Below are 23,922 nucleotides of genomic sequence, written 5' to 3'. Positions count from 1 at the left end.
CGCACGGACAGTGACCCAAGCCAGGAATCTAACCTGGCTCCCTGGTGCTGTGAAGCAACTGTGCTAACCACTGTGCTACCGTTCCCACAGCATTTTCTAATTGAAGATGTTAATCAGAGGAAGCGTTCAGCCACTGAATTGTAGAGTTTATACAAAAGACTAATTCAGGAGTGGAGTAAAAATTAATAATTTTATTGTTCACTGTTCCTTTGGAAGTTCTTGAATTGAGGAGTAAGATCACAGATGATGCTTTTAAAATGGACACTGCCATTACAAAAAGCAGCGATATATCTGGAATATTAAACTCCAGCCAGTTAACATTAGAAGGAAGAAAGTAAATATTGTCAGACTGTCAATCCTGGATGTGATTAACAGCAGAATCCCAACACCACAGTCACTTATGTACCTGCTGGTGTGCCACCAGGTATTGTGACCAAGTGAATCCCTTCCCACACACTGAGCAAGTGAACGGCCTCTCCCCGGTGTGAATTCTCTGGTGTGTCACCAGGTGTTGTGACTGAGTGAATCCCTTCACACACACAGCAGGCGAACGGCCTCTCTCCAGTGTGAATACACTGGTGTGTCAGCAGGTTACATGAGTGACTGAATCCATTCCCACAGACTGAGCAAATGAATGTCTTCTCACTAGTGACTTTACTGATGTCTCTGCATGTTGTTTAACTGAGTGAATCTCTTCCCACACACGGAGCAGTTTAACGGTCTCTCCCCAGTGTGAACTCACTGATGTATCAGCAGAGTAGTTGACTGAGTGAATCCCATCCCACACACACAGCAGTTTAACGGTCTCTTCCCAGTGTGAATTTGCTGGTGTGCAGTGAGGTTAGATGAACACCTGAACCTCTTTCACAGGAAATTCAGCTGAAAGGTCTCCTCAGCGTGAACTAGCTGGTGTGACTGGGGGAGAATGACTGAGAAACACGGAGCAGATAATTTTCCTTTTACCGGTGTGACTGTCGATGGTTTTCCAGCTGTGATGGTAACTGAATCTCTTCCCACAATCTCTACATTTCCAGAGTTTCTCCATGGTCCCGGTGTCCTTGTGTCTCTCCTGGTTGGAGGAAACCTGGGATTACACCCTGCTGTGAATGGTGTGATGTTTTTTCAGGCTGTGTTATTGGTTAAATCTCTTTCCACAGTCCGTTCACAGGAACACTCACTCGGGTATGTGCGTCTCGGTGCTTTTCCAGTCACACTGATGTTTCAAATCCTTTCCCACAGACAGAACAGACAAATATTTCTCCTTCCACATTGCAAGTCGATGATATTCAAGTCCTGATGAGTAGCATGACTCTTAAAGATCTTAAAATCCTCCCTTTCTGATACCTTTCTGATATGGGGCTGGTTTAGCACAGTGGGCTGAGCAGCTGGCTTGTGAAGCAGAACAAGGCCAGCAGCGCGGGTTCAATTCCCTTACCAGACTCCCCGAACAGGCGCTGGAATGTGGCGGGTCTTTTCACAGTAACTTCATTTGAAGCCTACTCGTGACAATAAGCAATTTCCATTTCCCTGTAAAAGGAGTTTACAGAAATTCCCACTGTCAGTAGAGGGCAGCAATTCAGAGCAGACAATTCTCGTTTCTGTTGGGTATTTTTTTCCTCTCTTGATTCCCATTTAACTCCGTCTCACAAACTCTCCTTCAATCATTTTCTCCGCTGGTCACTGGGTTGTTGAAACTCCACCCACTCTGTTCCCTCACCAAGATGGTCACACACTTGCCCCGCTCGCTGAACAGTGCCAGCTTTATAAGGTCATATGAAATGGCAACAGCGTGGGCCATTCAGCCCCTCAGGCTGATCTGATTCTGCCCTTCATAGAATTTACAGTGCAGAAGGAGGCCATTCGGCCCATCGAGTCTGCACCGGCTCTTGGAAAGAGCACCCTACCAAGATCAACACCTCCACCTATTCCCATAACCCAGTAGCTCCTCCCAACACTAAGGGCAATTTTTGGACACTAAGGGCAATTTTGGACACTATGGGCAATTTAGCATGGCCAATCCACCTAACCCGCACATCTTTGGACTGTGGGAGGAAACCGGAGCACCCGGAGGAAACCCACGCACACACGGGGAGGATGTGCAGACTCCGCACAGACAGTGACCCAAGCCGGAATCGAATCTGGGACCCTGGAGCTGTGAAGCATTTGTGCTAACCACCATGCTACCGCGCTGCCCCAACTTCATTCCACTTCTCTCCCCATCCCCATAACCTATGACTGCCCAGTGGATCAAATATCAGAGTTACTAACTCAGCCGGTGACCCAGCCGCCCTGCTCTCTGGGGAAGTGAATTCTGTTTTAAAATGCTGCTCAGACCAGTGTGTTTCTGAAGTCCCGCCCACTCCCTCTTTCCTCACAAAGGTGGCCACTCATGCCAAGATGGCAGCCGGTTAGCTGGGTAACCTGGGCCTGGCACTGGGGAAGAAGCCCTGCCTCATGATCTGCCCTGACTCCCACTCATACGATAGTGGCCGGTGAAACCCTTACTCCGGGCCTGTCATCGTATGCAGGCAGGGTAAACATGGGGCTTGAGGACACCATGGAGGCAGCCACTCTCCATGACACAGTCTCTGGAAACTCCTACAGCCTCCAATTCTTCAAACATATGAAATAGGAGCAGGAGTTGGCCACTCGGCCCCTCGAGTCTGCTCCGCCATTCAATAAGATAATGACTGATCCGATTGTAACCTCAACCCCACATTCCTGCCCACTCCTGGATAAACTTTCATCTCCATGTTGATCAAGAACATATCTAACTGTATCTTAAAGATATTCAAAGATTCTGCTTTTATTGCCTTTTGAAGGCGAGGGTTCCAGAGACTCTCTACCCACGGAGAGAAATAAAATCTCCTCAGCTCCATCTTAAATGAGTGACTCCTTTGTTTTAAATAGTGACCCTGAGTTCGATTCTCCGACAAGAAACATCCTCACCACACCCACCCAGTAAAACTCAGGATCTGAAAGGATCGACCAATTTGCCATTTACTCTTCTAAACACCAGTAGATATAAACCTAACCTCTCCAACCTTTCCTCAGAAGGCAACCAGCCCATTCCTGGAATCCGTCTCGTAAACCATCTCTGAACTGATTCTACTGCATTTACATATTTCCTTCAGTAAGGAGACCAATACTGTTCACAATGCTGCTGCTGGGGTCTCTCAGTACTGTTCACAATGCTGCTGCTGGGGTCTCTCAGTGCTGTTCACAATGCTGCTGCTGGGGTCTCTCAGTGCTGTTCACAATGTTGCTGCTGGGGTCTCTCAGTGCTGTTCACAATGCTGCTGCTGGGGTCTCTCAGTGCTGTTCACAATGCTGCTGCTGGGGTCTCTCAATGCTGTTCAAAATGCTGCTGCTGGGGTGACAGTGCTGTTCACAATGTTGCTGCTGGGGTCTCTCAGTGCTGTTCACAATGTTGCTGCTGGGGTCTCTCAGTGCTGTTCACAATGTTGCTGCTGGGGTCTCTCAGTGCTGTTCACAATGTTGCTGCTGGGGTCTCTCAGTGCTGTTCACAATGCTGCTGCTGGGGTCTCTCAGTGCTGTTCACAATTCTGCTGCTGGGGTCTCTCAGTGCTGTTCACAATGTTGCTGCTGGGGTCTCTCAGTGCTGTTCACAATGTTGCTGCTGGGGTCTCTCAGTGCTGTTCACAATGTTGCTGCTGGGGTCTCTCAGTGCTGTTCACAATGCTGCTGCTGGGGTCTCTCAGTGCTGTTCACAATGTTGCTGCTGGGGTCTCTCAGTGCTGTTCACAATGATGCTGCTGGGGTCTCTCAGTGCTGTTCACAATGTTGCTGCTGGGGTCTCTCAGTGCTGTTCACAATGATGCTGCTGGGGTCTCTCAGTGCTGTTCACAATGTTGCTGCTGGGGTCTCTCAGTGCTGTTCACAATGTTGCTGCTGGGGTCTCTCAGTGCTGTTCACAATATTGCTGCTGGGGTCTCTCAGTGCTGTTCACAATGCTGCTGCTGGGGTCTCTCTGTGCCCTGTTCAGCTGCAGCTTAACCTCAATAATCACAACAATCACATTTTATTAGCTTTTCTAATTACTTGCTCCAATTACTGACACCTTCCTCATCCCCCACCCACATCCATCCCTCCACCATTGGCAGCCGTGCTTTCAGCTGCCGAGATCCGGAATACCTTCCCCAAACTTCTCTCCTCCTTTTAAGATACTTCTGAAAATCTATCCCTTTGATCAAACGTTTTATTTATATAAAATAAATTTAGAGCACCCAATTATTATTTTTTTCCAATTAAGGGACAATTTAGCGTAGCCAATCCACCTACCCTGCATATCTTTGGGTTGTGGGGGGAGAATGTGCAAACTCGACATAGACAGTGACCCCAGGGCTGGGATTCAAACCGAGCTCCTCAGTGCTGTAGTCCCAGTGCTAACCACTGTGCCACATGCCACCTGATCAAACATTTAATAACCTGTGAAACAGCTTGGGACATTTTATGATGTTAAAGTTTCAGATTATAAACTTAAAGCTGCTGTTTCACTTTCAGTCAGGAACAGATCCCAGTTTTACACCAATCTCTGATCTGACAGCAGGTTTCCAGCATTCACCATTGCTCTCCCTGACTCTGAACACAGTTGTAAAGGAGCTTGTGTTCCGTGTCTCGGAGCTCTGAACCCGAGAGAGAGCGGCTGGGACACATTTCTTACACACCTCAGGATTAACCCACACATTCAATCCTCAATGTGATTACAGAAGCAATAAACAAGAATCCAATCTCTGCTTTCACCTGTGAACCCGTTGGTGTGTCAGCAGGTTAGACGACTGAGTGAATCCTTTTCCACACACTGGACAGGTGAAAAGTCTCTCCCCAGTGTGAGTGCGTTGGTGTGTCAGCAGGTGGGATGAAGCAGTGAATCTCTTCCCACACTCGGAGCAGGTGAACGGCCTCTCTCCAGTGTGAGTGCGTTGGTGTTTCAGCAGGTGGGATGAACAAGTGAATCCCTTCCCACACACAGAGCACGAGAATGGCCTCTCTCCACTGTGAACTCGCTGGTGTGTCAGCAATGCGGCTGATCGAGTGAATGCCTTCCCACACACAGAGCAGATAAATGGCCTCTCTCCACTGTGAGTGCGTCGATGTCTCAGCAGATTGTCGCTGCTTTTAAAGCTCTCCTCACAGTCAGCACATTTATAAGTTCTCATATTGGAGTGAATACGCTGGTGTCTCAGCAGGTTGGATGAATTAATGAATCCCTTCCCACACATGGAGCAGGTGAACGGCCTCTCCCCAGTGTGAATTCGCTGATGTACAGTCAGTTCAGATGATTTCCTGAACCCAGTCCCACAGTGAGAGCATTCGAATGGTCTCTCGTCAGTGTGAACACGTTTATGGGACATCAGGTCCCCAGAACTTTTATAGCACTTCCCGCAGCCTGGGCATTTAAAAGGTCTCAGGTCACTGTGAACTCGCTGGTGTTGCAGCAGGTTGGATGACTCTCTGAATCCCTTCCCACACATAGAACAGGTGAATGGTCTCTCCCCAGTGTGACTGCGTCGATGAGTTTCCAGCTGGGATGGCCAATTGAACCCTTTCCCACAGTCTGCACATTTCCACCGTTTCTCCATGGTGCCAGAGTCCTTGTGTCTCTCCAGGGTGAAAGATCAGTTAAATCTTCATCCACACAGACACATGTTTCTCCCGCTGTGAATATTTTTCAAGCTTTGCAACTGGTTAAAACTCATTCCACAGTCCACCTACTGGCACACTCTCACTCGGGTATATGTATGTGTCTCTCAGTGCTTTTCCAGTCACACTGATGTTTGAAATCTTTTCCCACACACCGAACAGACAAACATTTCTCCTTCCATATCAAAATCCTGATGCATCAAATGGCTCTGTCAGATCTTGAATCCACTTCTATCCTGTAAAAGGAGTTGACAAATATCATTATTGTAAGTCCTGGATAGAAATTTGAAACAGAAATTCCAGTTTCAGTGGAACATTTTTGATCCCCAACCCTCTTCCCAATACAGAATCCAGTTAAGTTTATTTCCTCCACTCCCAGTTTTCTATCTCCCACTTCTCTGACTTGGTTTAGTTCTCCAGCTTCTGTTTGCAGACTGAGAATAAAATCAATGAGTCCATCATTTTCTCTCCAGGTCACGGGCCTGAAGCCCACCTACCCAACATCCCTTCACTAAGATAGCCACACATGTACCCTGCTGGCTGGACAAGACTCCCCAAGCACCACAAGTGGTTAGCACTGCTGCTCCAAGGCGGCAAAGACCCGGGTTCGATCCCGGCCCCGAGTCACAGTCTGTGTGGAGTTTGAACATTCTCTCCGTATCTGCATGCATCTCACTCCACAACCAATGGCAGCCGGTTTCCAGGGTAAATCCCCTGCCAAGCCACCTCAGAACTCATCGATTCGGAGCGGAAACAAGTTATTCACGGTCCCAAGGGATTGCCAATGAAATAGGAAGTCAGGACTGATCAGGGAGCTTTCCTTTCTTCCAATTAAGGGGTAGCACAGGAGCACAGCAGTTAGCACTGTTGCTTCACAGCGCCAGGGTCCCAGGTTCAATTCCCGGCTTGGGTTACTGTCTGTGCGGAGTCTGCACGTTCTCCCTGTGTCTGCGTGGGTTTCCTCTGTGTGCTCCGGTTTCCTCCCACAAGTCCCGAAAGACATGCTGTTAGGTGAATTGGACATTCTGAATTCTCCCTTAGTGTTCTCGAACAGGCATCGGAATGTGGCGACTGGGGGCTTTTCACACTAACTTCATTGCAGTGCAAATGTAAGACTACTTGTGACAATAAAGATTATTAAAACAAAACCAGAATCAGTTCAACCACAGACATTAAGCCACAGCGTGCAGATGCCTGATGTGTCTGTTCAGCCCACCCAGCTCCCTTCATTTTATAACCCTTAATACTCTCGCCTCACAAACTTCAATCAGTCTCAGTTTTTTAAATTTTCTACTGACAGAATTCCAGATTTCACTATATTTTCTGTGAAGCGATTTCTGACATTGCTCCGAAATAGCCCAAGCTCAGTTAAATAAATAAATAAATATCACTGATTTGGACATTTAAATGGTGACAATTGTTTTACTCTTAACTGGTTATGTAACAAAATTTCAGAAACATAATAATTTGAGTAAAACTCTGCGGAAGCTGGAAATGTGAAGTGAAAACAGAAAGTTGTGGAAATCCTCAGCAGCTTTGGCAGCTTCTGTGAAGAGAGAGAGAGAGTTAACATTTCCAATGCAATCTGATTCTTCAGAACTGAGTGTTTGCAGCATTGTGATTGTACTTTCCAAACATACTGAATGTGAACTTTGTGGTTCTTACTGATATCTGGCTGTAAATCTGATTTCAGACCTTCCTCTGAACACTTTTCAACCTCCGCTCCAGCTCATTGTCCTTCACTAAAGACCCGGATAGAAAATCCCGCCACAAGATGCCGCCGGGTGACCCGGGGCCTTGTCACCGGAATGGAAACCCCACCCACTTCCTCTTCCCATACTAAGATGGCCGCGCCAGCGCTCCGCTCCCCGAACAAAAGACCCGACTACCATTCCCAAGGTGGTGGCGGTCGCCCGAGTGACCCGGGTTCTGTCACCGGGCAGGAAGCCCCTCCCAATCCTTCATCCCTAACAAAGATGGCCGCCGCAGCGCTCTGCTCCAAGCACAAAAGACCCGACTTCCTTTCCCAAGATGGCGTCCGGTCGGCCTGGTAAAACCAGACCTGGAATGCCCTCTTCCTCTTGGTCGGCACCTGCCATCAATCGCTGCCATTGTGAGCTGGAGCATGCGCAGTGCGGGTATCAAGCTGGACTCAGGCGGGTGAGTGGAGGCCCTAAACCGCCCAATAAGACCCATTGATTTTTTTTTGTCAGTCTGCAGACAAGAGCTGGAGAACTGAACCCGGGCAGAGGAGAGGGAGGGAGAAAACTGGGAGTGGAGGAAAGAAATGGTGCAGATGGTGGAATGGGTTTGGATTTCATCCCAGGGAGGAGGGAGAGTGTGTGGGACGGGGATTTACAGCTTTGGGGGAACAAGAGAGGAAAAAATGTTCCAGAGAAACTAGAATTGTCTGTTCAGAATTTCTATCCTGGACTGACAGTGATGGCTTTTGTAAACACCTTTTACAGGATATTAGAACATAGAACATACAGTGCAGAAGGAGGCCATTCGGCCCATCGAGTCTGCACCGACCCACTTAAGGCCTCATTTCCACCCTAACCCAATAATCCTTCCTAACCTTTTTGGTCACTGAGGGCAATTTATCATGGCCAATCCACCTAACCTGCACGTCTTTGGACTGTGGGAGGAAACCGGAGCACCCGGAGGAAACCCACGCAGACACGGGGAGAACATGCAGACTCCGCACAGACAGTGACCCAGCGGGGAATCGAACCTGGGACACTGGTGCTGTGAATCCACAGTGCTATCCACTTGTGCTACTGTGCTGCCCACTATAAAAATTTTGAGCAGCTAATTATTTTTCTTTTTTCCAATTAAGGGGCAATTGTGCGTGGCCAATCCACCTAACCAGCACATCTTTGGTTTGTGGAGGTGAAACCCATGCAGACATGAGGAGAATGTGCAAACTCCACATGAACAGTTACCCAGGGCCGGGATATTAGAAGCAGAAGATTGACTGACAGAATACTCAAACCAAACATCAAGATCTGACATAACCTCTCAATTCTTTAGAACCTGAATATCATTGGTCTTTGAATGTGGAAGGAGTAATGTTTGTTCAGTTTGTGGGAAAAGATTTTAAACATAAGTGTGATTGGAAAAGCACTGAGACACACATACACAGTGAGTATTCCAGTGAACTGACTGTCGAAAGTGATTTAACCAGTTACACAGACAGAAAAACCATCACACCATTCACAGTGGGGAGAAACCGTCCATGTGTTCTGCATGTGGACGATAGTTTAACTTGTCATTCAACCTGGAGAGACACAAGGACACTGGCACCATGGAGAAACTGTGGAAATGTGGGGACTGTTGGAAGGGATTCAGTTACCCTTCTGAACTGGAAATGCACCGACGCAGTCACACTGGGGAGAGGCCGTTCACCTGCTCCACCTGTGGGAAGGGATTCACTCAGTCACCCAGCCTGCTGACACACCAGTATGTTCACACTGATCAGACACCTTTCAAATGTTCTGACTGTGAGAAGAAATTTAAAAGCAAAAAGTATCTGTTGAGACACCAACACATTCACAGTGAGGAGAAGCCATTCACCTGCTCATTGTGTGGAAAGGGATTCACTGCTACATCAAACCTGCAGAAACACCAGCGAGATCACACTGATGAAAGACCTTTTAAATGTCCAGACTGTGGGAAGTGCTTTACAACTTCCGGGGAAGTGACCTGTCATCAACGTGTTCACACTGACGAGAGACCATTCAGTTGCTCTCACTGCGGGACTGGCTTCAGGCGATCATCTGAACTTACTGTCCATCAGAGAATTCCCACTCGGGAGAGGCCATTCACCTGCTCTGTGTGTGGGAAGGAGTTCATTCAGTCATACCACCTCTTGAAACACCAACAAATACACTCTGATATTAAACCTTTTAAATGTTTTGCCTGTGAGCAGAGCTTTAGAAGCAGCAATGGTCGAGTGATGTATCAGCGAATTCATACTTGGGAGAGACCCTTTACCTGCTCGGTGTGTGGGAAGCGATTCACTCAGTCACACAACCTGCTGAAACACCAACATATTCACTCTGATAAAAAACCTCTTCGATGTTTTGCCTGTGAGCAGAGCTTTCGAAGCAACAGTAGTCTAATGATACACCAGCAAATTCACACTGGAGAGAGATTGTTCACCTGCCCCGAGTGAGGGATTGGATTCACTGACTGACAACTTATGCTGAAACACCAGCGACTTCATGAGTGTCTGCAGGGATTGGATTCAGCTGTTTTGCTGCTGTCAATCACATCCAGGACTGAATGTGTGGGTTAATCCTGTGGTGTGTAAGAAATGTGCCTCAGTCGCTCTCTTCCATGGTTCAGACCTCGTAGATACAGACATAAGGCTCCTTTACAACTGTGTTTAGACTCAACAAGATTAATGATGAATGCTGGAAACTAATACTTTAGTCCAGGAATCAGAGTTTATCCAAAAAGGGGGTCGATATCATTGGTGATTTTAAAGCAGTTTATGAAAAAACAACAGTTTAGATTTGGTACATCAGCTAAATCGGCAGAAAATAGATGTGACCCACAACATGTGAGAATGGTTTACTGGTCCTGGATCAGGGAGATGCTGATCTCCGAGGCTGGAGGTGACATTCTCCTCGGAATGGTTTACTGATCCCGGAGCAGGGGGCTGCTGATCTCCGGGGCTGGCGGTGTCGGTGTCCTTGGAATAGTTTACTGATCCCGGATCAGACACTCGGACAGATGGAGTTGATCTCCGGGGCTGGAGGTGACAGTCTCCTCGGAATGGTTTACTGATCCCGGATCAGACACTCGGACAGATGGAGTTGATCTCCGGGGCTGGAGGTGACAGTCTCCTCGGAATGGTTTACTGATCCCGGATCAGACACTCGGACAGATGGAGCTGATCTCCGGGTCTGGAGGTGACAGTCTCCTCGGAATGGTTTACTGATCCCGGATCAGACACTCGGACAGATGGAGCTGATCTCCGGGGCTGGAGGTGACAGTCTCCTCGGAATTGTTTACCGATCCCGGATCAGACACTGGGACAGATGGAGCTGATCTCCGGGGCTGGAGGTGACAGTCTCCTCGGAATGGTTTACTGATCCCGGATCAGACACTCGGACAGATGGAGCTGATCTCCGGGGCTGGAGATGACAGTCTCCTCGGAATGGTTTACTGATCCCGGATCAGACACTCGGACAGATGAAGCTGATCTCCGGGGCTGGAGTCTCTTGTGTTCTCCTTCCTCTGGATCCAGTCAGAGTGTTTGGTGTTAGTCTGAATCCAGCACCGATCACTTTGAAAATCTTTCCTGTCCAAAGTGCTTTTCCTGTCGAACCTTTTTAACCTTTACTCAGACAGTTGGTTTATATTTGGGTCGTCAGATCCAACCTTCTCCAGTTTAGAAATCTGGTTTCAGGGTTTGTGACAGAGAGAACAGGCCTGTGCTGTGTGTGTCACCCAGCAAGCTGCTGTGGAAACATTGTTACTGAGAGCCAGAGAGAGCTCATTCTATTCACATTCAATGAATTTCTGACAGTTATGAACAATAGATGGTGAATTTTTTTACAAAATGTGCTGTCCAATCAGAGATTAGTGTAAAGCTGTGATCTGTTTCTGACTGAAGGTGAAGTTTCCAGCTGAGAATCTTCGGTCTGAAGTTTCCGAGTGTTTTTGTGACATTCCTGAGTTTTCCAATGTGAGGCAGCGACAACAACAACTGGCATTTACCCATCAACAGGTTAAAATGTCGGAGACCCTTCACAGAGGGTCAGAAGCTGGGTGGAAAAGGTAAGGAGACAGGTCATGACGACGGCTGTGCAGGTGATGTCTGCTGCCTTGAACAGGATGACAGATACCATCAACACGTCACTGATCTCCACCAAGCTGGTCAGCAGCAGAGTGGGAGGAATGATGTGACGCTGGTCCAGGAGAGGGGTGGTGGAGGAAGGAGACATGGAACTGGGAACTTCACTCAAAGAGCTCCCACCTTAGACCCATTGTCCCCAAACCCACAGGCAGTACCCAACACGCCGCCCCGTCTCCAGCTGAATCTGCCCGGCACAGGTACAGATGGGTCAGTCTGTCCCAGGACCCTCGGGGGCTCTGAAACCTAGAGGGTGGAGACCACAAGCCTCTGGGCAGTGAGAGCAGGGATGTGACCAGCCTGTCCCTACCTCTGCTGAAACCACACAGGATGCACCAAGTCGAAGCAACAGGAAGGGTCTGGGCTCCAAATTGTAATTCACCAAGTGTCTGAAATGGGGGTTTGACAAGATATGAAGTTTCTTTATTCAACAATGATGCGCAAACTGTATTGACTGGAACCACCTCCATCTCTTGTCCGTTCTTACATCCCGGGGCCAGCTCAGCCTTTCACTGAGTTCATGCTGAATGTGAATCCAGGCTGGGGGCCATGGGTGGATGTGCAATGGGAGGATGAGTGGGTGAAGGAATGTTCAGTGAACAGGGGGGGGGGGAGGGGGGTTGGTGCTGCTGGTGGGAAGTGTTCATTCTGAAGGAGTCCCACCTGAAACAGAGACCATTCATTTCTCACTTTGAGATGAACGAGCTGCTGTCTTTCCCCATTTCTGTTCAGTTTTTCAATATTTATATATTTGAATCTCGACTGAAACATATTCTGGTTGTAACGCTGAGATCCAGAGGATTTTAAATCTGTTAAAGTCAATCCCCATCGAGTGCACAGGAGGACTCAACTGGTCCAAACTTTTTATGTTAGAAATAAATCAAGATCTTATAAGATGTTTATCGGAGAATTGATTTTCTCTGAGACGAGGGATGGTGAAAATCAGTCCCAAAGTTCAGATTTGGGCCTTGAGCCTGGGGCCCACGTACATGGAGCGCCATTCCCGGATGTCCTTCATCCCTGATTTTAATCACATCCCAATTGAGGGCTATTAGCTGCCTGGACACTAATCTCTGGAATTTCATCCCGAAACCTCCCCACTTCATTTTCCACCTTTAAAACTCTCCTCATAACCAAACTCTTTGACCAAGACTTTGGTCATCGACCCCAATGTGTCCTCATGATCTTGTGAAACTGCTTGATACATTTCATTATGTTAAAAACTCATTATAAATAGAGCTGTTGTAGCTCAGTGAGATCTGATCACTTACTGAGTGAGTGAGTCTGTATAAATGTAACTCAGATACACACAGCTTGTGTCATAGTTCAGTGAGATCTGATCACTTACTGAGTGAGTGAGTGGGTCTGTCTAAATGTAACTCAGATACATGCAGCTTGTGTCATAGTTCAGTGAGATCGTATCACTTACTGAGTGAGTCTGTAAAAATGTAACTCAGATACATGCAGCTTGTTAAAACAGTCCCGGGAGGAGGAAGTTCTGAGCTGCCCGCTGGATTTCTGTTCTCCACAATTGGGAAAAGGTGATTCTTTCCCAATGTTAGAAATTACTAATAAAGTTGTTAAAGATGATTTGTTGTTGTGAGCTGGGATATTTGGTAGAATGAGAATGAAGGAGTGGGATTGAGTCACAGTCTGAGTCATCAGTTTAAGGACAGGGGGAGAGAGAATCTGGAGAGGAGAAAAGAATCAAGAGGAGACTGGAGACTGAATCTGGGACAATGAGCAGAAAGAGAGTGGGGTGTGTGGGACTGAGATTCATATATTTGAGAGAATGCACCATAGAAACTAGAATGGTCTGTTCTGAATTTCTATCCTGCATTTACACGGAAAACCTCTGTAAACTCCTTTTACTGGGAGTTAGAGGGAGAGGATTTGCAGACAGAAAATTCAAAGTAATAATCTTGACAAGATCTTTCAGAATGATTTATTTCATGTATCTGATCATGAAAGGAGAATGATTGATCTCTCTGTGAGGAAAGTTTTAAACAATAATTTTGACTGAGAAAGTCTGGGACACACTGACACAAGGTCCAGCAGTGCATCTCGGATTCAAACATGTCATCAGACGTGCAGCAATTCTGGTTTAGTGTCAGACGTTACCAGGGAGAGGAATGGAGCTGGTAGCTCGGGAATGAAAACAATGACTTTGGTTTTCCCAATATTTAATTGGAGGAAATGTCTGCACATCCACCACTGGATATCAGACAAACAGGCTGAGAATTTAACAGAAATGGAGACGGGGAGAGAGATGGTGGTTATGTAGAGCTGTCAGTGCAAATGTGACAACTGACACTGTGTCCAGATGGTGTTATTGTGGGAGCATGTGGACGAGAAAGAAGAGGAGACAAGACTGGGTCCTTTGGTAACACCAGAGGTAACTGTGCGAGTGGGAAAGGAAGACATTACAAGTGATTCTCTGACGCTAATGGAGAAGAATGGAACCAGGGGAGAGCAGCCCCACCCAGCTGGGTGACAGTGGAGAGGTGACGGAGCAGAATGGTGTGGTCGACCTTGTCAAAGGCTGCAGACAGGCTGAGGACAGAGGGGAGGTTTATCTTTGTCACAGTCACAGAGGATGTCATTTGTAACTTTGATAAGAGATGATTCAGCACGGTGACAGAGCAGAAACCTGATTGGAGGGATTCAAACATGGCATTCTGGGAAAAATGGACAGGGATTTGGGAGAGGTGAGGGGTGCTGGAGATGGGGCAGTAATTTGTAAGGATGGTGGAGTAAAAGGCTTGCTTTTTGACAAGGGTAGAATGACAGCAGAAGGGGAGGGACAGTACCTGATAGAGAAAAGATTCAACAAAGTCAGTGAACATGGGGAGGTTGGGTGATCAGTTTTGTGGGAATAGGGTCGATGGAGCAGGAGCTGGGTCTCATGGACAAGATGAGCTCTTAGAGGGCATGAGGGGAGATGGGGGAGAAAGATGTGGGTTCAGGGCTCGGGAAAGGATGAAATTTAGAGACAGTTTGGTCCGGTGGGCTCGTAGAAGGGAGGGAAGCAGCAGAGGCAGCTGATCGGATTTACTCAATCTCAGTCACAAAGAAGCTCCACAAGCTCCTCACACTTCTTGTTGGAGGTGAGGATGGAAGAGACGGGGGAGAGCGAGAGTACTTCAAACGGAACTAACTTGTGTCAGAGATATTAAAAAGTTTCAACACGACTTCCGGGTGCGGCGATGACCAGCTGAGTCGCACGTTTCGGCAGCCCCCGGTGGAACGGACTTTTGGGCTCTTGATAGGAGCCCCAACGGCAATTTTAACGGCTAAAAACCAGAAGGGAATTCCCCCTGGACACGGATGGAAAAAGGAGAGGAAAGTGGCCGGATTGCAGCGGATCCTTTGGAACAGCGGCAAGGAAGGCAAGCAAAAACCAAGATGGCGTCGGAAGGTGGAAGTTTCACATGGGGCCCTGAACAACAAGAGTTCTTGAAATGCTGCGTGGAAGAGATAAAAAAGGAAATGAAGAAAGAGCTGTTGGCCCCGATACTACAGGCGATCGAAGGGCTAAAGGAGGAACAAAAGACCCAGGAGCGGGAGCTTCGGGTCGTGAAGGCGAAGGCAGCCGAGAATGAGGACGATATACAGGGCCTGGTGGTGAAGACGGAGATACAGGAGGCTCATCAGAAACGATGTGTGGAGAGGTTGGAGGCACTGGAAAACAACGCAAGGAGGAACAACCTGAGGATTCTTGGTCTTCCTGAAGGGGTGGAGGGTGCGGACGTCGGGGCATATGTGAGCACGGTGCTGCACTCGTTAATGGGAGCGGAGGCCCCGGCGGGTCCGTTGGAGGTGGAGGGAGCATACCGAGTTATGGCGCGAGGACCGAGAGCAGGAGAAACTCCCAGAGCCATAGTGGTGAGATTCCTCCGTTTTAAGGATAGAGAAATGGTCCTTAGATGGGCGAAGAAAACTCGGAGCAGTAAATGGGAGAACGCGGTGATCCGCGTTTATCAAGACTGGAGTGCGGAGGTGGCGAGAAGGAGGGCGAGCTTTAATCGGGCCAAGGCGGTGCTTCATAAAAGGAAGATAAAATTTGGAATGCTGCAACCGGCAAGACTGTGGGTCACATATCAAGGGAGGCACCACTACTTTGAGACGGCGGATGAAGCGTGGACTTTTATTGTAGAAGAAAAACTGGAATGAGTGGATTATTAAAAAGAACGTTTGGACAAAGTGGTGGGGCGAATGTGGGGGGCGAAGAGGGGTTTTATGTTCTAATCCTGCGGTGTGGTAACTTTTCTCTCTCCCACAGGGGGTGATGGGGGAGGTGGGGAGGGAGAGGAGATGGGGCGTTGGCCATGGGGGGCGGGGCCAAGGGAGAAGCGCGGGCTTGGCTCCCGCGCTATGATAATTATGGCGGGAATAGAGAAGCAGGAAGGAGGGGGCGTCGCACGGTGCGAGCCGTGGTCACGGGGGGAAGCCGAGGTCAGCCAGAGTTTGCTGACTTCTGGGAGCAACATGGGGGGAGTAATTACGCTAGCGGGGGGGGGGGGGGGGTGGGAGGGGGGAATTACTGGGTTGCTGCTGCTGGGGAAAGGGGGGAGCGGGTACGGGAGAGGATGGGCGGGGGGGCACTGCCTGGGGGAGATACAGCTGCGTGGGAACTGGGTGAGAAGCTGGTAAAAGATGATGGCTAATCGGCAAGGGGGGGGGGGTGGGAAGCCCCCCAACTCGGCTGATCACGTGGAACGTGAGAGGGCTCAACGGGCCAATAAAGAGGGCACGGGTACTCGCACACCTTAAGAAACTTAAAGCAGATGTGGTTATGTTACAGGAAACGCACCTGAAACTGATAGACCAGGTTAGGCTGCGCAAAGGATGGGTGGGGCAGGTGTTCCATTCGGGGCTAGATGCGAAAAACAGGGGGGTGGCTATATTAGTGGGGAAGCGGGTAATGTTCGAGGCAAAGACTATAGTGGCGGATAACGGGGGCAGATACGTGATGGTGAGTGGCAAACTACAGGGAGAGACGGTGGTTTTGGTAAACGTGTGTGCCCCGAACTGGGATGATGCCAATTTTATGAGGCGGATGCTAGGACGCATTCCGGACCGAGAGACGGGAAAGCTGATAATGGGGGGAGACTTTAACACGGTGTTGGAACCAGGGCTGGATAGGTCGAAGTCCAGGACTGGAAGGAGGCCGGCAGCAGCCAAGGTGCTTAAAGATTTTATGGAGCAGATGGGAGGTGTGGACCCTTGGAGATTCAGTAGACCTAGGAGTAAGGAGTTCTCGTTTTTCTCCTATGTCCATAAAGTCTATTCGCGCATAGACTTTTTTGTGCTGGGTAGGGCATTGATCCCGAAGGTGAGGGGAACGGAGTATACGGCTATAGCCATTTCGGATCACGCCCCACACTGGGTGGACTTGGAGATAGGGGAGGAAACAGGAGGGCGCCCACCCTGGAGAATGGACATGGGACTAATGGCGGATGAGGGGGGTGTCTAAGGGTGAGGGGATGTATTGAAAAGTACTTGGAACTCAATGACAATGGGGAGGTCCAGGTGGGAGTGGTCTGGGAGGCGTTGAAGGCGGTGGTTAGGGGGGAGCTGATATCAATAAGGGCACATAAAGGGAAGCAGGAGAGTAAGGAACGGGAGCGGTTGCTGCAAGAACTTTTGAGGGTGGACAGACAATATGCGGAAGCACCGGAGGAGGGATTGTACAGGGAAAGGCAAAGGCTGCATGTGGAATTTGACTTGCTGACTACAGGCACTGCAGAGTCACAATGGAGGAAGGCACAGGGTGTACAGTATTAATATGGGGAGAAGGCGAGCAGGTTGCTGGCACACCAATTGAGGAAAAGGGGAGCAGCGAGGGAAATAGGGGGAGTGAGGGACGAGGAAGGAGCGATGGAGCGGGGAGCGGAGAGAGTGAATGAAGTGTTTAAGACATTTTATAAAAAATTATATGAAGCTCAACCCCCGGATGGGAGGGAGAGAATGATGGACTTTTTGGATCGGCTGGAAATTCCCAAGGTGAAAGAGCAGGAAAGGGTGGGACTGGGAGCACAGATCGAGGTAGAAGAAGTGGTGAAAGGAATTAGGAGCATGCAGACGGGAAAGGCCCCGGGACCGGACGGATTCCCAGTCGAATTCTATAGAAAATATCTGGACTTGCTCGCCCCGGTACTGACGAGGACCTTTAATGAGGCAAAGGAAAGGGGACAACTGCCCCCGACTTTGTCTGAAGCAACAATATCGCTTCTCTTAAAGAAGGAAAAGGACCCGCTACAATGCGGGTCCTACAGACCAATTTCCCTCTCAAATGTGGATGCCAAGGTCCTGGCCAAGGTAATGGCAATGAGAATAGAGGAATGTGTCCCGGGGGTGGTTCACGAGGACCAAACTGGGTTTGTGAAGGGGAGACAGCTGAGCACGAATATACGGAGGCTGTTAGGGGTAATGATGATGGCCCCACCAGAGGGTGAAACAGAGATAGTAGTGGCGATGGATGCCGAGAAAGCATTTGATAGAGTGGAATGGGATTATTTGTGGGAGGTGTTGAGGAGATTTGGTTTTGGAGAGGGGTATGTTAGATGGGTGCAGCTATTGTATAGGGCCCCAGTGGCGAGTGTGGTCACGAATGGACGGGGATCGGCATATTTTCGGCTCCATAGAGGGACAAGGCAGGGATGCCCTCTGTCCCCATTACTGTTTGCACTGGCGATTGAGCCCCTGGCGATAGCGCTGAGGGGTTCCAAGAAGTGGAGGGGAGTACTTAGGGGAGGAGAAGAACACCGGGTACCTTTGTATGCGGACGATTTGCTACTATATGTGGCGGATCCGGCGGAGGGGATGCCAGAAATAATGCGGATACTTGGGGAGTTTGGGGATTTTTCAGGGTATAAATTGAACATGGGGAAGAGTGAGCTGTTTGTGGTGCATCCAGGGGAGCAGAGTAGAGAAATATAGGACCTACCGTTGAGGAAGGTAACAAGAGACTTTCGTTACCTGGGGATCCAGATAGCTAAGAACTGGGGCACATTGCACAGGTTAAATTTAACGTGGTTCGTGGAACAGATGGAGGAAGATTTCAAGAGATGGGATATGGTAGCCCTGTCAATGGCAGGGAGGGTGCAGGCGGTTAAGATGGTGGTCCTCCCGAGATTCCTCTTTGTGTTTCAGTGCCTCCCGGTGGTGATCACGAAGGCTTTTTTTAAAAGGATTGAAAAGAGCATCATGGGTTTTGTTTGGGCCGGGAAGACCCCGAGAGTGAGGAAGGGATTCTTACAGCGTAGCAGGGATAGGGGGGGGGCTGGCACTACCGAGCCTAAGTGAGTACTATTGGGCCGCTAATATTTCAATGGTGAGTAAGTGGATGGGAGAGGAGGAGGGAGCGGCGTGGAAGAGATTAGAGAGGGCGTCCTGTAGGGGGACTAGCCTGCAGGCTATGGTGACAGCCCCATTGCCGTTCTCACCGAGGAACTACACCACAAGCCCGGTGGTGGTAGCTACACTGAAGATTTGGGGACAGTGGAGACGGCATAGGGGAAAGACTGGAGCTTTGGGGGGGTCCCCGATAAGAAACAACCATAGGTTTGCCCCGGGGGGAATGGATGGGGGATATGGAATGTGGCAAAGAGCAGGAATAACGCAACTGAAAGATCTATTTGTGGATGGGAAGTTCGCGAGTCTGGGAGCGCTGACCGAGAAATATGGGTTGCCCCAAGGGAATGCATTCAGGTATATGCAACTGAGGGCTTTTGCGAGGCAACAGGTGAGGGAATTTCCGCAGCTCCCGACACAAGAGGTGCAGGACAGAGTGATCTCAAAGACATGGGTGGGGGATGGTAAGGTGTCAGATATATATAGGGAAATGAGGGACGAAGGGGAGACTATGGTAGATGAACTAAAAGGGAAATGGGAAGAAGAGCTGGGGGAGGAGATCGAGGAGGGGCTGTGGGCGGATGCCCTAAGTAGGGTAAACTCGTCGTCCTCGTGTGCCAGGCTAAGCCTGATTCAGTTTAAGGTATTACACAGGGCGCATATGACTGGAGCGCGGCTCAGTAAATTTTTTGGGGTGGAGGATAGGTGTGCGAGGTGCTCGAGAAGCCCAGCGAATCATACCCATATGTTTTGGTCATGCCCGGCACTACGGGGGTTTTGGATGGGGGTGACAAAGGTGCTTTCAAAAGTAGTCGGGGTCCGGGTCGAACCAGGCTGGGGGTTGGCTATATTTGGGGTTGCACAAGAGCCGGGAGTGCAGGAGGCGAGAGAGGCCGATGTTTTGGCCTTTGCGTCCCTAGTAGCCCGGCGCAGGATATTGCTAATGTGGAAAGAAGCCAAGCCCCCGGGGGTGGAGACCTGGATAAATGACATGGCGGGGTTTATAAAGCTAGAGCGGATTAAGTTCGTCCTAAGGGGGTCGGCTCAAGGGTTCACCAGGCGGTGGCAACCGTTCGTCGAATACCTTGCGGATAGATAGATGGAAGGGGAAAAAGAAGGCAGCAGCAGCGGCCCAGGATTTGGGGGGGGGGGGGGGGGGGCGGGGGGGGTGTAACTTGTGACAAGGCAGTTGCCAATTAGGGCTAGTTTTCATTTCTGTTATTTAATATTTATTCATTTTTTGTTTTTTGTTTATATAAAATAGGTCATTGTTATTTGTGCTGTTATAATATTGTGTAAAGGATGCACAATGTACTGTGTTGGTTGACCAAAAATTTTCAATAAAATATTTATTAAAAAAAAAAAGTTTCAACACACTGCGTATTTTGCACAAATCTAATTTATTTGACTTTTAGCGTGAATATGAGTCCCTGTAACTGGGCTGCAGTTCATTACCATCAGCAGAACCAGACCCCAATGAACACGGTTCAGTCCTGGGTGTGATTAACAGAAAATTCCAATCACTGTAGTTATTTATGAACTCGCTGATGTCTCAGCAGGCTGGATGAGGTTGTGAAAGCGTTCCCACACTGGGAGCAGGTGAACGGCCTCTCCCCAGTGTGAATTCCCTGGTGGGTCAGCAGGTTGGATGACTGAGTGAATCCCTTCCCACACTCGGAGCAGGTGAAAGGTCTTGTGCCAGTGTGAATTCGGCGGTGGTCAGTGAGTTGTGATGATCGTCTGAACCCAGTCCCACAGCGAGAGCATCTGAATGGCTTCTCGTCAGTGTGAACACGTTGATGGTACATCAGTTCCCAGGAACATTTAAAGCCCTTCCCACAGTCTGAACATTTAAACGGTCTCTTGTCTGTGTGAACTCGGTGGTGTCTCAGCAGGGTGAATGAGGTAGAGAATCCCTTCCCACACTCGGAGCAGGTGAAAGGCTTCTCCCCAGTGTGAATTCTCTTGAGCGTCAGCAGGTCAGATGACTGAGTGAATCCCCTTCCACACTTGGAGCAGATAAACGGCCTCTCCCCGGTGTGAATCCTCTGGTGCACAATGAGTTGGGACAATCGCCAGAACCCAGTCCCGCAGTGAGTGCACCTGAACGGTCTCTCGTCAGTGTGAACACATTGATGGAGCAGCAGTTCCTGGGAACTTTTATAGCACTTCCCGCAGTCTGAGCATTGAAATAGTCTGTCATCTGTGTGAACTCGCTGGTGTCTCAATAGGTTGGCTGAAATAGTAAAACTCTTCCCACACTTGGAGCAGGAGAACGGTTTCTCTCCAGTGTAACTGCGTTGATGTGTTACCAGCTCTGGTGGGGAAATGAATCCCCTCCCACAGTCCCCACATTTCCACGGCTTCTCCCCAGCTTGTGTCTCGACAGACCTGATGTTTGGCTGAAGCCTCGTCCACACACACAACACGTGTACGGTTTCTCCCCACTGTGAATGGTGCTGTTTCCTTCCATGTTCAAAATCCGCTGATATTCAGGTTACGGTAAATGGAGCAACTGGAGCTGATCCTGATGTGATGAAGTTTCCCGACTGCAAATCCTCCCCTTCGAACACCCTGTGAAACTGATTTAAAACAGAAAACAGGGAGTGAGGGAGAACCCAAAAAACACAAAGGCAGGTTGTGAAATTGAGCTGAATGAATCTGGTCATTTGTGGGGCCGGCACTGGGAAAAAGTGACCATGAAAACTGCTGGATTGTTGTAAAAACCCAACTGGTTCACTAATGTCCTTCAGGGAAGGGAAGCTGCCAACTGGTCTGGACCTACACAGGACTCTGACACTCTGCAAGATGGAGAGAGAAAGGGAGTAGTAGAGGCTGAATGATAGAAGCAAGTATTTAATATATCTTCAGAACAAGCAGAACTTTGACAGAATCCCCCAAACGATCGACCTCCACCACCTGGAAGGAGCAGGGTAGCAGGAATATGTGAACACCATCATTTCCAAGTTCCTCTCCATCTCGCACACCATCCTGACTTATCAGACACACACTACTAGATGAACAAAGCCATTGTCTTCATTCCTGGTTACAAACTCCAATCCCTCACCTCCAACTCTATCTCTCTCCCTGGGAACTGTCTGACACTGAATCAGACTCTTCACAATCTCCAGCATATTTCACCCCAAGCTGTGTTTCTGTCCACATATCACTGTCACCGCCTATTGCCACTCAGTAACTTTGTCCAGTTGTGTCCCTGTCTTAGTTCATGTGCTGCTGAAACTCATCCATTCCTTTGTTTCCTCTAAACTGGACTATTCTAATGTGGGTCTTGTCGATCTCCCAGATTCAACTTCACAGGAACTGGAGATCATCCAAAGTTCAGCTGCTCCTGCCCTCACTCTCACCAGGTCTTGTTCAACATCACCCCTGTGCTCCCTCACCTACAATGTGGTAATCGCCAGTCCTACAATCCTCTGGGTTCATCGAATTCTGACCCTCCTCCGGCTCCAGTTCCTCCCCTGTGCTCACAATCTCCTCCCTGATCTGCCTGGTCCCCTTCAGTCCGTCTCCACCAGCCACACTGAGCATGCGCAGAACACAGTACAGCCCTGCGTCCTCACCCTGGGTTCCTTCAGTCACTGACAGGGGACTTTCTGACCTATTGGGAATTCTGTGTAATCCCACTGCCATCGAGATCAAACAGTGAACAGGCAAACCTTTTCCCCAGTTGGTAAAAGGGAAGATCCATGGATGAGGGGGATAGTGGACAGGAAGCAGTATCTGAGGTTCATACATTGTACTGAATACTCACAGCATTAGCACATTAATCTGATAGGAGATCAGTTCCACACGAGAAGACAGCAGTGTGAAGCCTCCTGAGATTCTGGTCCCTTCCCAGCCAGTGATTACTGGAGCTGGAATACAGAAAAGAGTTGGAATAAATTCAGGGATTTATTTGTTCAGTTTTACAAATGGGTCTGGAGTCACATTCGAAGTTTGTGCAGACTGTGAGTACCTGGCTTTATTAACCCTCCCTTTCCAGAACTTGGGGGAAGGTGTCTGGTATTCAGGACAAATATTACAGGAACTATTTTAAAACTTATGTCGTCATTTGCACTTTATAATTACGGGTCATGACTAAAGCATTCATTGGGACCTATTTCTTATAACATGAGTTAGTTAATACATCAGGGGTCTGAGCTGCATAAATAGAGGTGTTGAGCACAAAAACAAGAAATTATAAAGTCCTGGTTAGATCACAAGATTACATCCAGCTCTGGTCACCAGTCCTTATGAAGGATATGAGGATCCTTACAGAGTGCTGAGGAGATTCAGGATGGTTCCAGGAGGGACGTTAGCGGCAAGGTTAGGTTGGAGAAACTGGGCTGGTTCTGCACAGAGCAAATGAGATTGAGGGGAGATTGATGGAGGTGTACAAAATTAATACAGGCATAGATCAGGTCGATAAAGAAAAGCTATTCACATTAGCTGATGGTGCCTGAGATGCAGCGGGAAATGTGAAGAAGACCTTTTTTTACACAGAGTGATAACCTGGATCTCACAGCCCTGGAGGGTGGTGGAAGTGGAAATGATTCATCACTTCACAAGAAGAAGGATGATATACTGTGCGACTTTTATCAAGGATCTGGCTGCATTAATTGCACGCTGGACGATTGCGTCATATATTTGTTTTTTTTAGATTTAGAGTACCCAATATTTTTTCCAATTAAGGGGCAATTTAGTGTGTCCAATCCACCTAGCCGGTACATCTTTGGGTTGTGGGGGTGAAACCCACGCAGACACGGGGAGAATGTGCAAACTCCGCACGGACAGTGACCCAGAGCCGGAATCGAACCTGGGACCTCAGCGCCGTGAGGCAGCAATGCTATCCACTGCGCCACCGTGCTGACCCGATTGCATCATATTTTAATTGTCTGCCCCCCTCCCACTCTGACCTCTCTGCCCTTGGCCTCCTGAACTGTTCCAATGAAACTCAAAGGGAGCTCAGGGAACAGCAACTCATCTTTCCCTTTGACACTTTACAACCATCAGAACTCTGCAGTGAGTTCAGCAGT

The 23,922-nt window shown here is 48.8% G+C and overlaps 2 protein-coding genes across 3 annotated transcripts in view; both read right to left on the bottom strand.

Moving 5' to 3' along the window:
- LOC140421475 (uncharacterized) overlaps positions 1-23,922 on the bottom strand; it is an 856,937-nt gene that overhangs the window by 400,122 nt on the left and 432,893 nt on the right. The window lies entirely within an intron of this gene.
- On the bottom strand, positions 172-7,423 carry LOC140418932 (uncharacterized). The gene is made up of 2 exons (XM_072502608.1): positions 7,330-7,423; positions 172-5,900 (listed from the first exon to the last, which is right to left on the bottom strand). The coding sequence occupies exon 2, from the start codon at positions 5,601-5,603 to the stop codon at positions 4,761-4,763; it is 843 nt and encodes a 280-aa protein (XP_072358709.1). The 5' UTR covers positions 5,604-5,900; positions 7,330-7,423; the 3' UTR covers positions 172-4,760.

This window comes from Scyliorhinus torazame, chromosome 5 (genome assembly GCF_047496885.1).
Source record: "Scyliorhinus torazame isolate Kashiwa2021f chromosome 5, sScyTor2.1, whole genome shotgun sequence".
Taxonomy (NCBI): domain Eukaryota; kingdom Metazoa; phylum Chordata; class Chondrichthyes; order Carcharhiniformes; family Scyliorhinidae; genus Scyliorhinus; species Scyliorhinus torazame.
This window is presented reverse-complemented; position numbering and strand designations above follow the sequence as displayed.

What these genes read in the sequence shown, in the direction of transcription:
- LOC140418932 (XM_072502608.1), bottom strand. Translation starts at nt 5,603, where the DNA reads ATGGAGAAACGGTGGAAATGTGCAGACTGTGGGAAAGGGTTCAATTGG.